Here is a 12556-nt window from a genome sequence, read left to right on the forward strand (position 1 = left end):
GGTCTTTTCCAACATTAATGATTCTATGATTTTATGATTCTATGATTTGTATTTACGCCTTCTTCCAGATCAGAGGAGAAAACACTTTGGCTCTGGAAAGGCTCCACAGCTGCGTTGAACAACCTCATTCATTATGGCTGCAGCATGATCGTTGGAAGTACATGGCATCTTTAAGGTAGCTTAGACGACAATCGAAGATGGCAACTTTTTATTATATTTTTAATGAGTGCATTACTTCACTTATTTGTTTTACCAGTAAAGTGTGGTTTATGGCACGTGGCAGATTGTTACAAATGGGTTAAATAAAAGCTTCCTAGTCATAATGATGTTTCAGGTGCTCACTGTTGCAGTTTTTGAACTGCTGATACAAAATATGAACAGGAAAGCTCTCACCTGAAGATTTAGGTTGGGCAAACACAATACAGCCAAAGATTTCCCGTAGTAAGTATCTTAGCATCGGGGCCGCTGAGCCAGGTACATTTCTAGGACATGGTGTATATCTGGACTGAATGCTGTGGGTCTTGGTTTTCATCCTGGACCTTCTATAGGTGTAAGCAGGTCACTCTTTTTCTGTTCTCCTGATTCACCTCCTTTCTAAACTCTTCTTGTCTGACATCTTTCAGGACTGAAGTGGGCACTGGAGTGGGGGAAGTCAGCCCCTTTCTCTACCTGCACAAATGAAGCCCTGATCTTGCCCAGGGCCACTGGATGGTGTCTGTCGTGATCAGGACTGATCCTGGACTGACTGGTCCAGAGCAGCAGGCTGTCCGTCAGCAGCGCTGCTAGCTAATTGACAAGCTAATAGATAAGGCTGTCATATTAGCATGCCAGCAACTCCTCCCCTACAAAATTAGCTTGGGTAATGATAATAATTACAGATGGAATTTGAATCCTGTCTCTGCTGGCAATGGGTGAAATTGGTTATTGCCTGATAGCTCTTTGTTGAGCCAAGGAAAATGAATTGATGGTCTCAGTTCAGTTCCTAAGACATGAGTTTCTGCAGCACAGGTAATCACCCTTGGGGGACACCTTTACTGCCAGTCTCAGCAGTGGCTTGGAAACATGTGTCCATAAAGGCTTGGCTGCCCATTTGTACTGACAGCTAGTCCTTGCCAGAGAGGGCTGGACCCCAAATAGGGTATGAAGCGGAGCTTGCTGTTTTGCTAGCCCAGACGTACCCACAGTGTAACCAAAGGGGAGTGGGGGGACCTCTGCTGTGTCTGCAGAGAGGAGAGAGAGAGATAGTCCTGGCAGTGGTGGACAGTCAGAAAAAGAACCACTGTGTGCCTGAGAATGGTAAATGAGACAACAAGTTTTTAATGTATTATGAGCAACCGAGGGAACTTTGCTTTTGTTTTTCTCAGCAACCTAAGCCCAGAACAAATACACTGAAGAACTCAGTGTTCTGGAAAGCATTCCCCATCTGAGGCTCCACAAAGCTGCCATACCACTGGATCCATCCCTGGCTCTGGTCAAACTGGGCATCCCTTGGCCCAGGAGGAAGAAGTTTGTTTGGGAGCTGTTGGACACTGTGGGGTGTATTTCCACTTCTTCCTGGGCACATCACTGGGCAGATGACCACAGAGCAGTCCTCACTCTTTTCTGGGGTCTCTGCTCTGTTCCTCCTTCCAGTTCCCTCATTTCACTGATCCTTTGACAGTCAGTCCCTTCTCTCTCTTGTTTGCTACCCTTTGCTCTCCCCATTTTCTCATCTCTCCCTCCCCTTCTCTTCCCAAGGAGGCTTTATTTTTGGAGCGAGCATTCTGTCCAGTCCCTCACAATGCAATCCAGTAGGGCAGGACCTGTTACCAGAGAGCAGAGTGCTGATGGTGTGAGACACAGCAGAAACCTGTGCAGATGGTTTCCACTATTACTGTACATCACACACTGTTACAAGAGAGGCACTGGGCTCTGGGTGGCTAAGAAGCTTTGGCAGAAGAGCACAATCCTTGTTACTGCGGCTAATGTGGAAATGCCAAACGCTCTTGCGCTGCTACAGAGTGACTCACAAGATCATGACACAACAGATTATGCTCTTTGTCCCCACTATGTGTTGTGACGCATTGCCGTGTTCAATAGCTCTTCAAGCTGAAAGACCAAAGGGGAGGCATTAATACACAAAAAGGTCAGATCTCCAAAGGGGCTCAGACTAGTGGAAGGGGAAATATTTACTCCCTTGTTATTCTGCCCGTGCCAAAAAGTGCACTGTGAGGCATTATGTACTGGCTGAGCTTGGAGAAGGTGAGAGCATGGCTTGCAAAGAGTATACCTGCAAGGAATGGTTTTCTAGTGCTACTGCATGGATCCATAGCCTGGCCAGAGCCACACAAAAAGCTAATTTCTGCAGGGACTGGGGCTATGATCAGAGACCTGGTGAGTAGGGACCTTCGACCTACTCTTGCCTTTGCCCCAAAGCCATGGATAGTTCAGTAGTCTGACGCAAATGATAGTGTGTGTGTCCCTACTCCAGACAAAGGGAATCAAAAAAAGAGCACAGGGGAAGACAGAAAAAAAAGAGTGAAACTACAGAGTAAATACAACTACATGATATGGACCTGTTTTTAAAGTGCAAAGACTGTGGAGTTCTGGAGTCCTTTAGATGCAGCATCAAAAATATTATAGCTAGACACAAAGGTGGACATGTAGACAAACTGCACAATTAAAGGGATTTATTTGGGTCTGAATGATGTGGATGTCATGCCTCTACAGATTTTGATTGTCCTGTTTTGCTATTTTCAGCCAACAAAGAACATTCTGCTATGGTATATAATGGTGTGAACCCACATTTGAGTTTTTTGTGGAGTATGAAAGAGTATCTGAAAGCAAAATTCAGGCTTTAAGTAATACATGGCAAGTCATAATCATAGCAAGACTATGGTTATGTACATAATACTGCAGCTCTCAGACACTTTCAGAATGAGAGATATACCATAAAAGAAAGTTGTTTGGAAGATGCTGACTTTGGATGGGGACTTGCATGTTCTTTTCTTCTCTATAATGTTAGTGCAATTGCGTGCTCAGCTTTAATATTTTATTTCTACCTTTGCATTTAGAAACATAGACATGCAGAATCACAAGGCACTGCCAGTAACAAATGCTACAGAGGAAAGTGCGAAAAATTCCATAATGAACAATGATGGAAAAAGTTGCCCAGTGATGAAAATTTCTTTCTAACCCCAAGCAATTAGTGGCTGGCTTATATCATAAAGCATGAAGGTTTGTGTCCTTTCTACATTTTTATCCAGTCTAATATGGCTGCGGATGTTCTCATTACCCATATAAATGTCTAATCCTTTTTTTTAATGCTGCTAAGCTCCAGGCCTCAATAAAGCCTGTGGTAAGGAGTAAAGTTTTGGAGAGTGCATAAATGCTCATGAGAAGGAAGAGAATAAGATGGAGCAAACACATGATGTGTCCTACACCCAAACTGCTACAAAGGGGCTTGCTTTCAGGGTTTCATTGCTAGTGGGGACAGGCAGAAGTAAAATGAGGTGAGGGTTTGGCCTGTCACTGTTCCCTTTACACCTCTGCTATAACTTAAGATGTCACTAAATTATGGGGAAGCTGAGCACCAAGAAAGGCCAATATATTGTTGAAGACACACCGAGATAAATCCAAACTTTACACAAAGCAGACTATTTGGATAGCTTTACCGGCAGAAAGGAGCCTCTCTGCCTGTGGCAAAGTGGAGCAAGGATGACAGTCACCTTTCAGTGTGTTAGGCTGTTGGTGTTTGTGCAGGGACTTACTGTGAATTGCTGGCTGAGCAAGTCTCTCCAAAACTCAGAGAGAATCAGATTAAGGCCATTGACTTTTATATAATCATGGATGAAATACCTAACTGAAAGCTTGCTTTAATTATGGGGGTAGTTGGAGATAGTAACAGAAGCTCAAGTCATTAGGATTCATCTAGAAAGATCATCTTTTCTCTGATATCTGCAGTAATGGATCATGGAAGAAAAAAAGATAGACATAGAAATGGATGAATAAACAGAGATGACAGACTGGCAAGCAGGTAAATAACTTAGCCAGATGGATAGTTGAACAGATGGCTATATAAAATGTTAAAGACAGGGTGCTTTCTTGGTGCTGTGGTTGAGCTCACTGAGCATACTAAGGGGTCCCTGCAATCTTCTGATGCTTCTGTAAGCCTCCAAGAGCTCCCCATTCCTCTAAGCTTCTACAAACGTGTATACATGCCTAACTTTTAGCACAGTAAGCCCCTTGATTTCAACTCTGCTTAAAGTTGAAGTCACGGCTAAATGTTTACAAAGTGTGTGTGTGTAGGATGATAATTATTTTTCAATTCTTGGTATTTTTGGGCTTTCCTTTTCTGCATTCACAGGGTGTTTTTTTTTTCAGTGACATTGTCTGAACTGTAACTAGGTAAGACTTTTGTATTTCTATGTTATGTGATGTTTTTCCTTGTAGCTCATAAAGTCCCTTGTGATGTTGAATCTTCTGAGTTTTCAGGACTGGCTGAGATGATAGAAAAAAAATTTTTTCTTAGGGGTTTTGTGGGCTTTTTGGCTGGAGCATCTGACTCAGTGTTTGGTTTCCTAACAGACTAGATCAATCCGTGAGTGCCTCAGGGTAAAATACTCCTTTGCCAGCTGGTGGCTAGGATGAATTAGTAACATTTACTTACATTTTTATTGTTATGATTGTTATTATTAGTATGTGTACAGCAATGGTAAGGAATGTCTTCCTAGCAGAAGTATAGCTTGGAGGAGAGGGCTATGTCAAATCTTGAAGGTGCTGAAAAAATGTAGGTGCACATTAAGGACTTGTAAACTACCGAGTTCTTGGTGATTACAGCCTCAGCGTGTCCATGTATTTGTAGGTACAGGTATAGAGGCAGGTATGTATCCTTTAACCTCCGTCATTCATCCTTGACTGCCAGGGCTTGCAAAATCACTCCTTCAATGCTGGCATTTTTTGAGCTAGTCACATTCTGAATTCCAGCAGCAGTTCTTTAGTGGTGTGCCACAGAAGGGTGAAGCTGAGCCCCTTCTGTGGCTATATTAAAGGCCTGGTAAGGCAACAGAATTTGGATTCAGTGAGCATTTCGGAGACCAACACCCACTGCCTGTGCACATGGTCTGAGGCATGGAACAGTTTGGATCAGCAGTCATGTGGACCTTCTGGACGTGTCCTCCCAGAGCCACCTGTCTGCAAGGGAATCCCAGCAGGAGATACCAACTGTGGGTGCTAGGAGATACAAAGGGGCTTAGCACAGCTCCTCCAAGGCTAGCCAGGAGCAAGACCCTTGGGAGTACCACTAGGAGATTTGCCAGCATGAACTGGCCGGGCCTCAGATGAAATTTTAGCTAAAGCAAAACATGCTGGTTGTCCTGATCATATTCACCAGACAAGCCATCCAGCAGATGAGCACTCAATTCTTCAGCATAAAAAATTTCTACCTCCAACATGCCCTTGATGTCTATCATCCAGATTTAAGTGTGCAACAACTGTAGCTGGGTAAGACCTAACTACACCAATGATAGAGTGAGCCCTGATGGTGTGGGGTGGCTCATGCTAGACAAAGCCTGTGGATGTGGACAATCTCCCTAAGACTGAAGGAGCAGGTTGTGGGCACAGCATTGGTCTGGCTTACCTGGGTAAGGGTGGATGCCATTAGCAAACACGGCTTCTGTGGTGGGCTGCCCATTAGCCTGTGGCGGGAGGCCAGTGAAACCATTCACCCCAATTGGAGATGGGATGCTAGGCACAGCTGGTGCAGTTATGCCAGGAGGCGTGCTTCCACCTGCAAGTGGGAAGGACACAAAATCAGAGCTGGTGAGTACTGGAAGCAATAACTACACAGAGAAAACTGCTGACACAACTGCTGTGACCACCACACAGAAACCTTCTGATAATCCAAGGAATGAAAAATCTCCCAAGCTGTTGTGCAAAGAAAGGGACTGCTTGCCATTGCTCCTCTGTTTGGAAAGCACTTAAGAAAGGCTTGCAAACCTTTCTTCAACAGAATGAAGCTTTTGCTTGATGATCATGGTCTCTAAACTAGATCCATGGCTAACATGAAGCAATAGAAAACTATAGAAATATCACCCTTCCTCTTCAACTTTCTCCCTGGAGTATTACCTATTTAAATTGCTAAATAAGCAGATGTTTCTTTCCTACATATCATTTAGCACCAGAAGCAAATTCTCAGTCCCACCTTTCTACAGCAGTGCCTCTCAGTTTCTCTTTGGAGATGTCAGCTTTGTGGGTGTACCGATTTCTAGGACTACTCTGTACTCTCTCATGAATGCACATTTCATGTACAAACTCATTCTGAACTTTCTCAGCACCAGGGATCCTTAAAAGGTTTGACAAGTTGATTTGTAGCCCAAAGGCAGACAGTGATACTTTTTTTTTTGAGTGTCACTGTTTGGCCCAAACTTGACTTCGTAGAGTTTTAGCAGAGATCTCCCACTCAACAGGGGCAAAATTTGGGCTAGATTTGTTTCTTTCATGGAATCATACTCCTCCCCTTCTTTCTAGATGCATCCTGTGCGGGACTGTAATGCTGCTATTTCAGAAGAACAATTTAGGCTTTATGTTTTGGGTGGGATCCTGTCACCCACTGGTAGAGAATTCTTAAATTTCTGAGGGGAGAATTAAATCCCTCTGCTACCTTATTGTCTGCTCCTATGTATGTTTAAAATGACTGGACAGTCTGTGCTTCTTGCAACATAATCAGGATGTTTTTGGGGACCAAAAATGAGATTTTAATAAGCATGAAATTGTATTTTTCTCTTGCTAGCTGTGAGTGGGAAGTTAAACTATCTTATCTTCAGCAATATCTTTTTGTGTCAGGGTATACTACTTACTGAAAGCACCATTTTTGCACTAACCTCTTTTTTAAACCAATTGCAGAAATTTTCTTCACCATAGCAGCATTCCATGATGGGTTAGTCCAATAACACACTTTAACAACTGCTTAAATCTGTGTTGGTGCTTTAAGAAAACCGGTACAGATATGTAAGATGTTTTCATACGTTCTGATTTGAGTAGCCCAGAAAGCAGGCAATATTTCAGCTCTTTTCTTATACCCTGAGCAGACAAACTGCTGCTTCCCCTTTGCTTATTTAAATGGTGTTGGCCTTTAAAAATGTCCTCTGTGGAGGTACAGGGAGCCAGCAGTGGCAACTGAACTCCAAAGGCAATGCTCTTAGCATATGCCATCAGCTTGCAAATCACAAAGGCTAGTTAAAATTTCAGCTGCTTTTCTGGATCTTTCATTTATTTGCATAGACAATGCAAGTAATTTTTGCTAAAATTGCAGCAAGGGATTTGTGCTTGCTATTTTGTGCATGTCTAAGGAAGTTTAGGCATATTCGTTGCAATTCTTTAATTTTCTTTTTATAAAGAATCCCCCTGGAGAGGTCAGATCTGTAGTTGGAGTAAAACTGGCATAATGCCACCGCAGAGAACAAATGGTGGTGGTGTATGCCAGTTGTGGATTTCATCCCTGGTTTGAGATCTCTTGCTGCAGCTACACCAGGTGCAGATTTACAGCATGGAGAGAGGGAGGGAGAAGAGAAGGAAGGAAGGAAGCCTAAATGAAATTTCATTTCTAGCCCCTCTATTCAGTTAACGGAGCGGCAGACCCACTGGAGGCTCACTTTTCACCCAGATTATACCAATGATGGGAGAAATGCAAAACCTGAACCAAACTTTCAGATATGTCAATTTAATTGCCTAGCAATTATGGACTGTTGTGTGATATAAACCTGACTTTTGATGGGGAATTGTCAAAATGCCAGCAAACAGCACAAAATTTTTATGGTCTGAATTACTCACTGGGACTGCCTACTGCACTCCATTGACTGCAGGCAAGCCAAGTGACTAGTTTAAACTAGATGTCTAACTTTTGTATGGTTAAAGCCAGGTGAGATGGATCTTGTCTCTAGTCTGTTAGATTTGCCTGGATCCGAAATTCTTTAAGTTCCTAGGTCCCATGGGTACTTGTGAGCCTGAATGAACTCATGGCCATGTCCGAAGGAACACACACTCCTAGAGGTGGGATGCATAGAAAACCAGCTGGATTAGGAGGCCTGAAGATACCAGCACAGAGGCACTGTGCTCAGCCAGTACCACCAAAGCCTCTAGGACTTCTGGGTTACCAGTGTCCTTTTTCTAGCACAATTCTTCTTTTGCTTAGGAAAGATCAAAACACTTCTCTTTTTTTCAATGTTCCAAACACTTTTTCTAATGCCTGTTTTTCAGAAAACTTTGAAATGTTTCATTTTCATTCCAAGTCAGAACAAAGATATACTTCAATGACTGGAAATCCTGCTATGAAGCCGAATGATCATTTTCCATTTGGCTTTCTGAATGCTAACAAAAGCCAGCAGGAGAATGCACGTTAGGCTTCAGATATCTCCTGGCTACTCAGAAATCTCTGCTAGTGTTGTAGGTTTGCTTGATCAGACGTTATGTGAAACATTTTCTATGCATCTTATCACAAGCTTTGTGAGTGTTGTAGTAATACAAGGAGTCATTTCAAAGTCTAAACATTTCACCCAAGGAGTAATTGTCAATAGACATTTCCACAACCCATTACAGAGGTTTTTCATGAAGGAAGCTACTCATTCAAGGTAAATCTGCAATAATGCCAAAGTGCATCGGCTCCTTGATTGAAAATATGTTAGAAGGAGAGTTCAAAATCTGCCACCATGAAAGAGATCCAGGGATCATCTAAACCAGCACCTTATTTTCAATAATGACCAGTCATGGGTGCTCTGGAAAGCATGTAAAAAACATGAGCTTTCCTCTCCTGTAATCTGACAATAGAATCATAGAATCATAGAACCGTTAAGGTTGGAAAAGACCCTTAAGGTCATCAAGTCCAGCTGTTAACCTAGCACTGCCAAGTCCATCACTAAACCATGTCCCTAAGCACCACATCTACCCATCTTTTAAATACCTCCAGGGATGGAGACTCAACCACTTCCCTGGGCAGCCTGTTCCAATGCCTAATCACTCTCTCTGTGAAGAAATTTTTCCTAATATCCAACCTAAACCTCCCATGGCACAGCTTGAGGCCATTACCTCTCATCCTATCGCTTGTTACTTGAGAAGAGACCGACCCCCACCTTGCTACAACCTCCTTTCAGGTAGTTGTACAGAGCAATAAGGTCTCCCCTCAGCCTCCTCTTCTCCAGACTAAACAACCCCAGCTCCCTCAGCCGCTCCTCATAAGACTTCACCAACTTCGTTGCCCTTCTCTGGATACATTCCAGCACTTTGATGTCCTTCTTGTAGTGAGGGGCCCAAAACTGAACACAGTACTCGAGATGCAGCCTCACCAGTGCCGAGTATAGGGACACTATCACCTCCCTGGTCCTACTGGCCACACTATTCCTGATACAAGCCAGGATGTCATTGGCCCTCTTGGCCACCTGAGCACACTGCTGGCTCATGTTCAGGTGGCTGTCAACCAACACCCCCAGGTCCTTTTCTGTTGAGCAGCTCTCCAGCCACTCCTCCCCAAGCCTGTAGTGTTGCATGGGGTTGTTGTGCCGCAAGTGCAGGACCTGACACTGAGTCTTGTTGAACCTCATACACTTGGCCCCGGCCCATCCATCCAGCCTGTCCAGGTCCCTCTGCAGGGCCTTCCTACCCTCCAGCAGATCAACACTTCCACCCAGTTTGGTGTCATCTGCAAACTTACTGAGGGTGCACTCAATGCCCTCATCCAGATCATCATTGAAGATATTGAACAGAACCAGCCCCAATACTGAGCCCTGGGGAACACCACCTGTGACTGGTCACCATCTGGATTTGACTCCATTTTCACCACCACTCTCTGGGCTCGGCCATTCAGCCAGTTTTTAACCCAGCAGAGAGTGCACTTATCCAAACCATGAGCAGTCAGCTTCTCCAGGAGAATGCTGTGGGAGACAGTGTCAAAAGCCTTGCTAAAGTCCAAGTAGACAACACCCACAGCCTTCCCCTCATCCACCAAGCGGGTCACCTTATCATAGAAGGAGACCAGGTTAGTGAAGCAGGACCTCCCTTTCATAAACCCATGCTGGCTGAGCCTGATCCCCTGGTTGTCCCGCACGTGCCACATAATGGCACTCAAGATGACCTGCTCCATGACCTTTCCTGGCACCGAGGTCAGGCTGACAGGCCTGTAGTTCCCCGGATCCTCCTTCCGACCCTTCTTGTAGAGGGGCGTCACATTTGTTAACTTCCAGTCATCTGGGACCTCCCTGGTTGACCAGGATTGCTGATAAATGATGAAGAGTGGCTTGGCAAGCTCCTCTGCCAGCTCCCTTAGTATCCTTGGGTGGATCCCATCTGGCCCCATAGACTTGTGAGCATTCAGGTGGAGGAGAAGGTCAGTGACTGCCACCTCTTCGACAACTGGGGCTTCATTCTGCATCCTATCTCTACCTCCCAGCTCAGGGGCCTGAAAACCCTGAGGATGACCAGTCTGACTATTAAAGACCAAGGGAAAGAAGGCATTAAGTACCTTTCCTTCTCCTCAATAAGAGTTTAACAGTCCCCAAAAGGCACTGGGCACACCAGAAAAGGAGTAGAGCTTACACCAAAGAAGGGCTGGGGTAATTTTCATGTGCTGGATATCATGGTAGGCACAGAATTTGGCTGTTGTACTGGTATTTACACACCTATGTAACAGAACTTGCTCATTCTCAAGACTTATTTATATGCAAAAGAGCTTGTGCTCTTTTGTGGTGGGGCCATCACAAACCAGCTCCTGGATTCAGCTTTCCAGGCCCTGAGAGCATTTGAATTCCAGGCAGTCTTTGTTTGATGTTCTCTCTGCTCCCACCAACACAAAACAAATGTAGCTAATGCAAATATGATAATCTTTCCAGCAGCGGGTTTAAAGGGTGCACATATAATTAATCCTCTTTTCTATTTGGATTTGCACTAGCTCCATCGACTTGTTGTTTATACATTTATCATTTTGTAAATATATATTTTGAAATGTGTGGTATAAGATTTTTTTGTCAAGCACTTTTCCTTGGGTCTCCATAAGTTCGCATGGAATGAGATCTGTCTTTCTCTCCCTTTTTTTCCCCCTCATATTCTAATACAAGCAAAGGAAAAGATAGGTATCTGATCCAGTAGCTGCTGACATTGTTCCCAGCTACAGATTGCAAAGAGATGCTAAGCTGTGTGTGAATGGGGAGGTTTTCTTTGGCAGACAGATTAGCAGAACTCAGTTCATTAGGAATAGCCCCCAAGCCTGCACTGCTGCGGTGCCTTATCTCCCTGCCATCCAGTGTTTCTCAGCCATGAGGCATCTTTCCTGGCTGCTTTGTCAGACAGCCCTTTCCTGATCCAGGGATGGTGCAGACCTCTTCATGTTTGGCAATGAAGCTGCCCCTTTCTTACTGCTCTGCTCTGGAGTCGCACATCCTGCTCTGGCCAGCACTGCCTGAACCACAGCTGGCTCAGGTGTAGCTCACTTCTCCCATGTCTCACCACAAACCTTTGTCAAGCTGGTCCCCCCAGGCCAGCTTGATGCTTCAAGGTTCACACAAGGGCATTGGTATGCAATGTCTTTCTGAACTGAGTCCCATCCCCAGTGCCTCTCATAGGAGCAACTGCATCACCCCAGAGACCCTTTTATCCCAACCTGTCCCTTAGAAATGGTCCTCTGAACCTTTGAGTCCCCTACCAGACTCAGTGCTATATTGCAAAGCTCTCCAGATTCTCACTTCTTTCCTCTCATGGTTTGGCCCCCCCTTTCTCTGCTGCCCTACTTCCCTGCTGTTAGGCCATATGTCACTCCATGACTACCAGCCCTGCCGGTTCCTTGACCTGTTCCTGCCCAAATGATTTCCTTGTGCCTCAAGCCCCAGGAAATCCAGTCCTGTTTCCATCTCAGCTTAATTCTCTGCCCACTGAATCATATACTGCAGCTCCTAGCACAGGCTTCTTGTGACACCTCATAGCCTAGCCACATCCTGGCAGCCCTTCACCAACTACCTACCTCTGCTCCAGCATCCAGAAACCCTCTCACCAAACAAACACTTGCATTCCAGGTAGCACCAGAAGTCTTCCCTGAGTACCTCCTGTCCTATTTCACAGTAAGGGAAAGGCTTATGTGTCCCAAAGACATAATTCATCTTGTTAATGATATTGCATCTCACCACAAACCTTATTTTGCTTGTCTTTGGACCAGCCTGGTTGTGACAGCACCAGCACTGACCCCTTGGACATCTATATGCATCACCAATAAACCAGTGTAGGTCACTGGGGGATGTTTTGTGCCATTTGGAGGGTGCTCAGAGCTAAAGGAAAGTTGTGTAAGGGATAAGGCTGAGAGGGAAGGGTCATGGCTGAGAGCCCTTTCCAGTGCTTTCCCTGCCAGCACCCTTCCTCCTCCCCAACAAGCTCATTGCATCGTGGCTCTGGTGGGTCTCAATCCTCTTGCTCTCCTCACCCACCAGTGAGTGCCACTCAGCACGGAGCACAGCTAGCCCAACAGCCCACTGCTGGTGAGCCCTTTGACTTTGCCCTTACAACTATCTCACGATACAGAAGCTGACCTGCAGCTGGCCCCAGC

At 44.9% G+C, this 12556-nt stretch overlaps 1 protein-coding gene across 12 annotated transcripts in view; it reads right to left on the minus strand.

Annotated features, from left to right (window-relative positions):
- The window catches only part of CELF4 (CUGBP Elav-like family member 4), an 876733-nt gene that overhangs the window by 77173 nt on the left and 787004 nt on the right, over nt 1–12556 (minus strand). For all 12 annotated transcript variants that reach the window (XR_015706128.1, XR_015706124.1, XR_015706127.1 and 9 more), the window contains exon 8: nt 5618–5767. Coding sequence is in view for 4 of the 12 variants with exons in the window: in XM_087763663.1 (XP_087619789.1) it covers nt 5618–5767 (150 nt within the window). In the remaining 8 variants the exon portion in view is untranslated. The remainder of the gene's footprint in view (nt 1–5617; nt 5768–12556) is intronic.

The sequence above is a fragment of the Nipponia nippon genome, unplaced genomic scaffold (genome assembly GCF_047370975.1).
Source record: "Nipponia nippon isolate SJK-2023a ecotype South Korea unplaced genomic scaffold, ASM4737097v1 scaffold_29, whole genome shotgun sequence".
NCBI lineage: Eukaryota > Metazoa > Chordata > Aves > Pelecaniformes > Threskiornithidae > Nipponia > Nipponia nippon.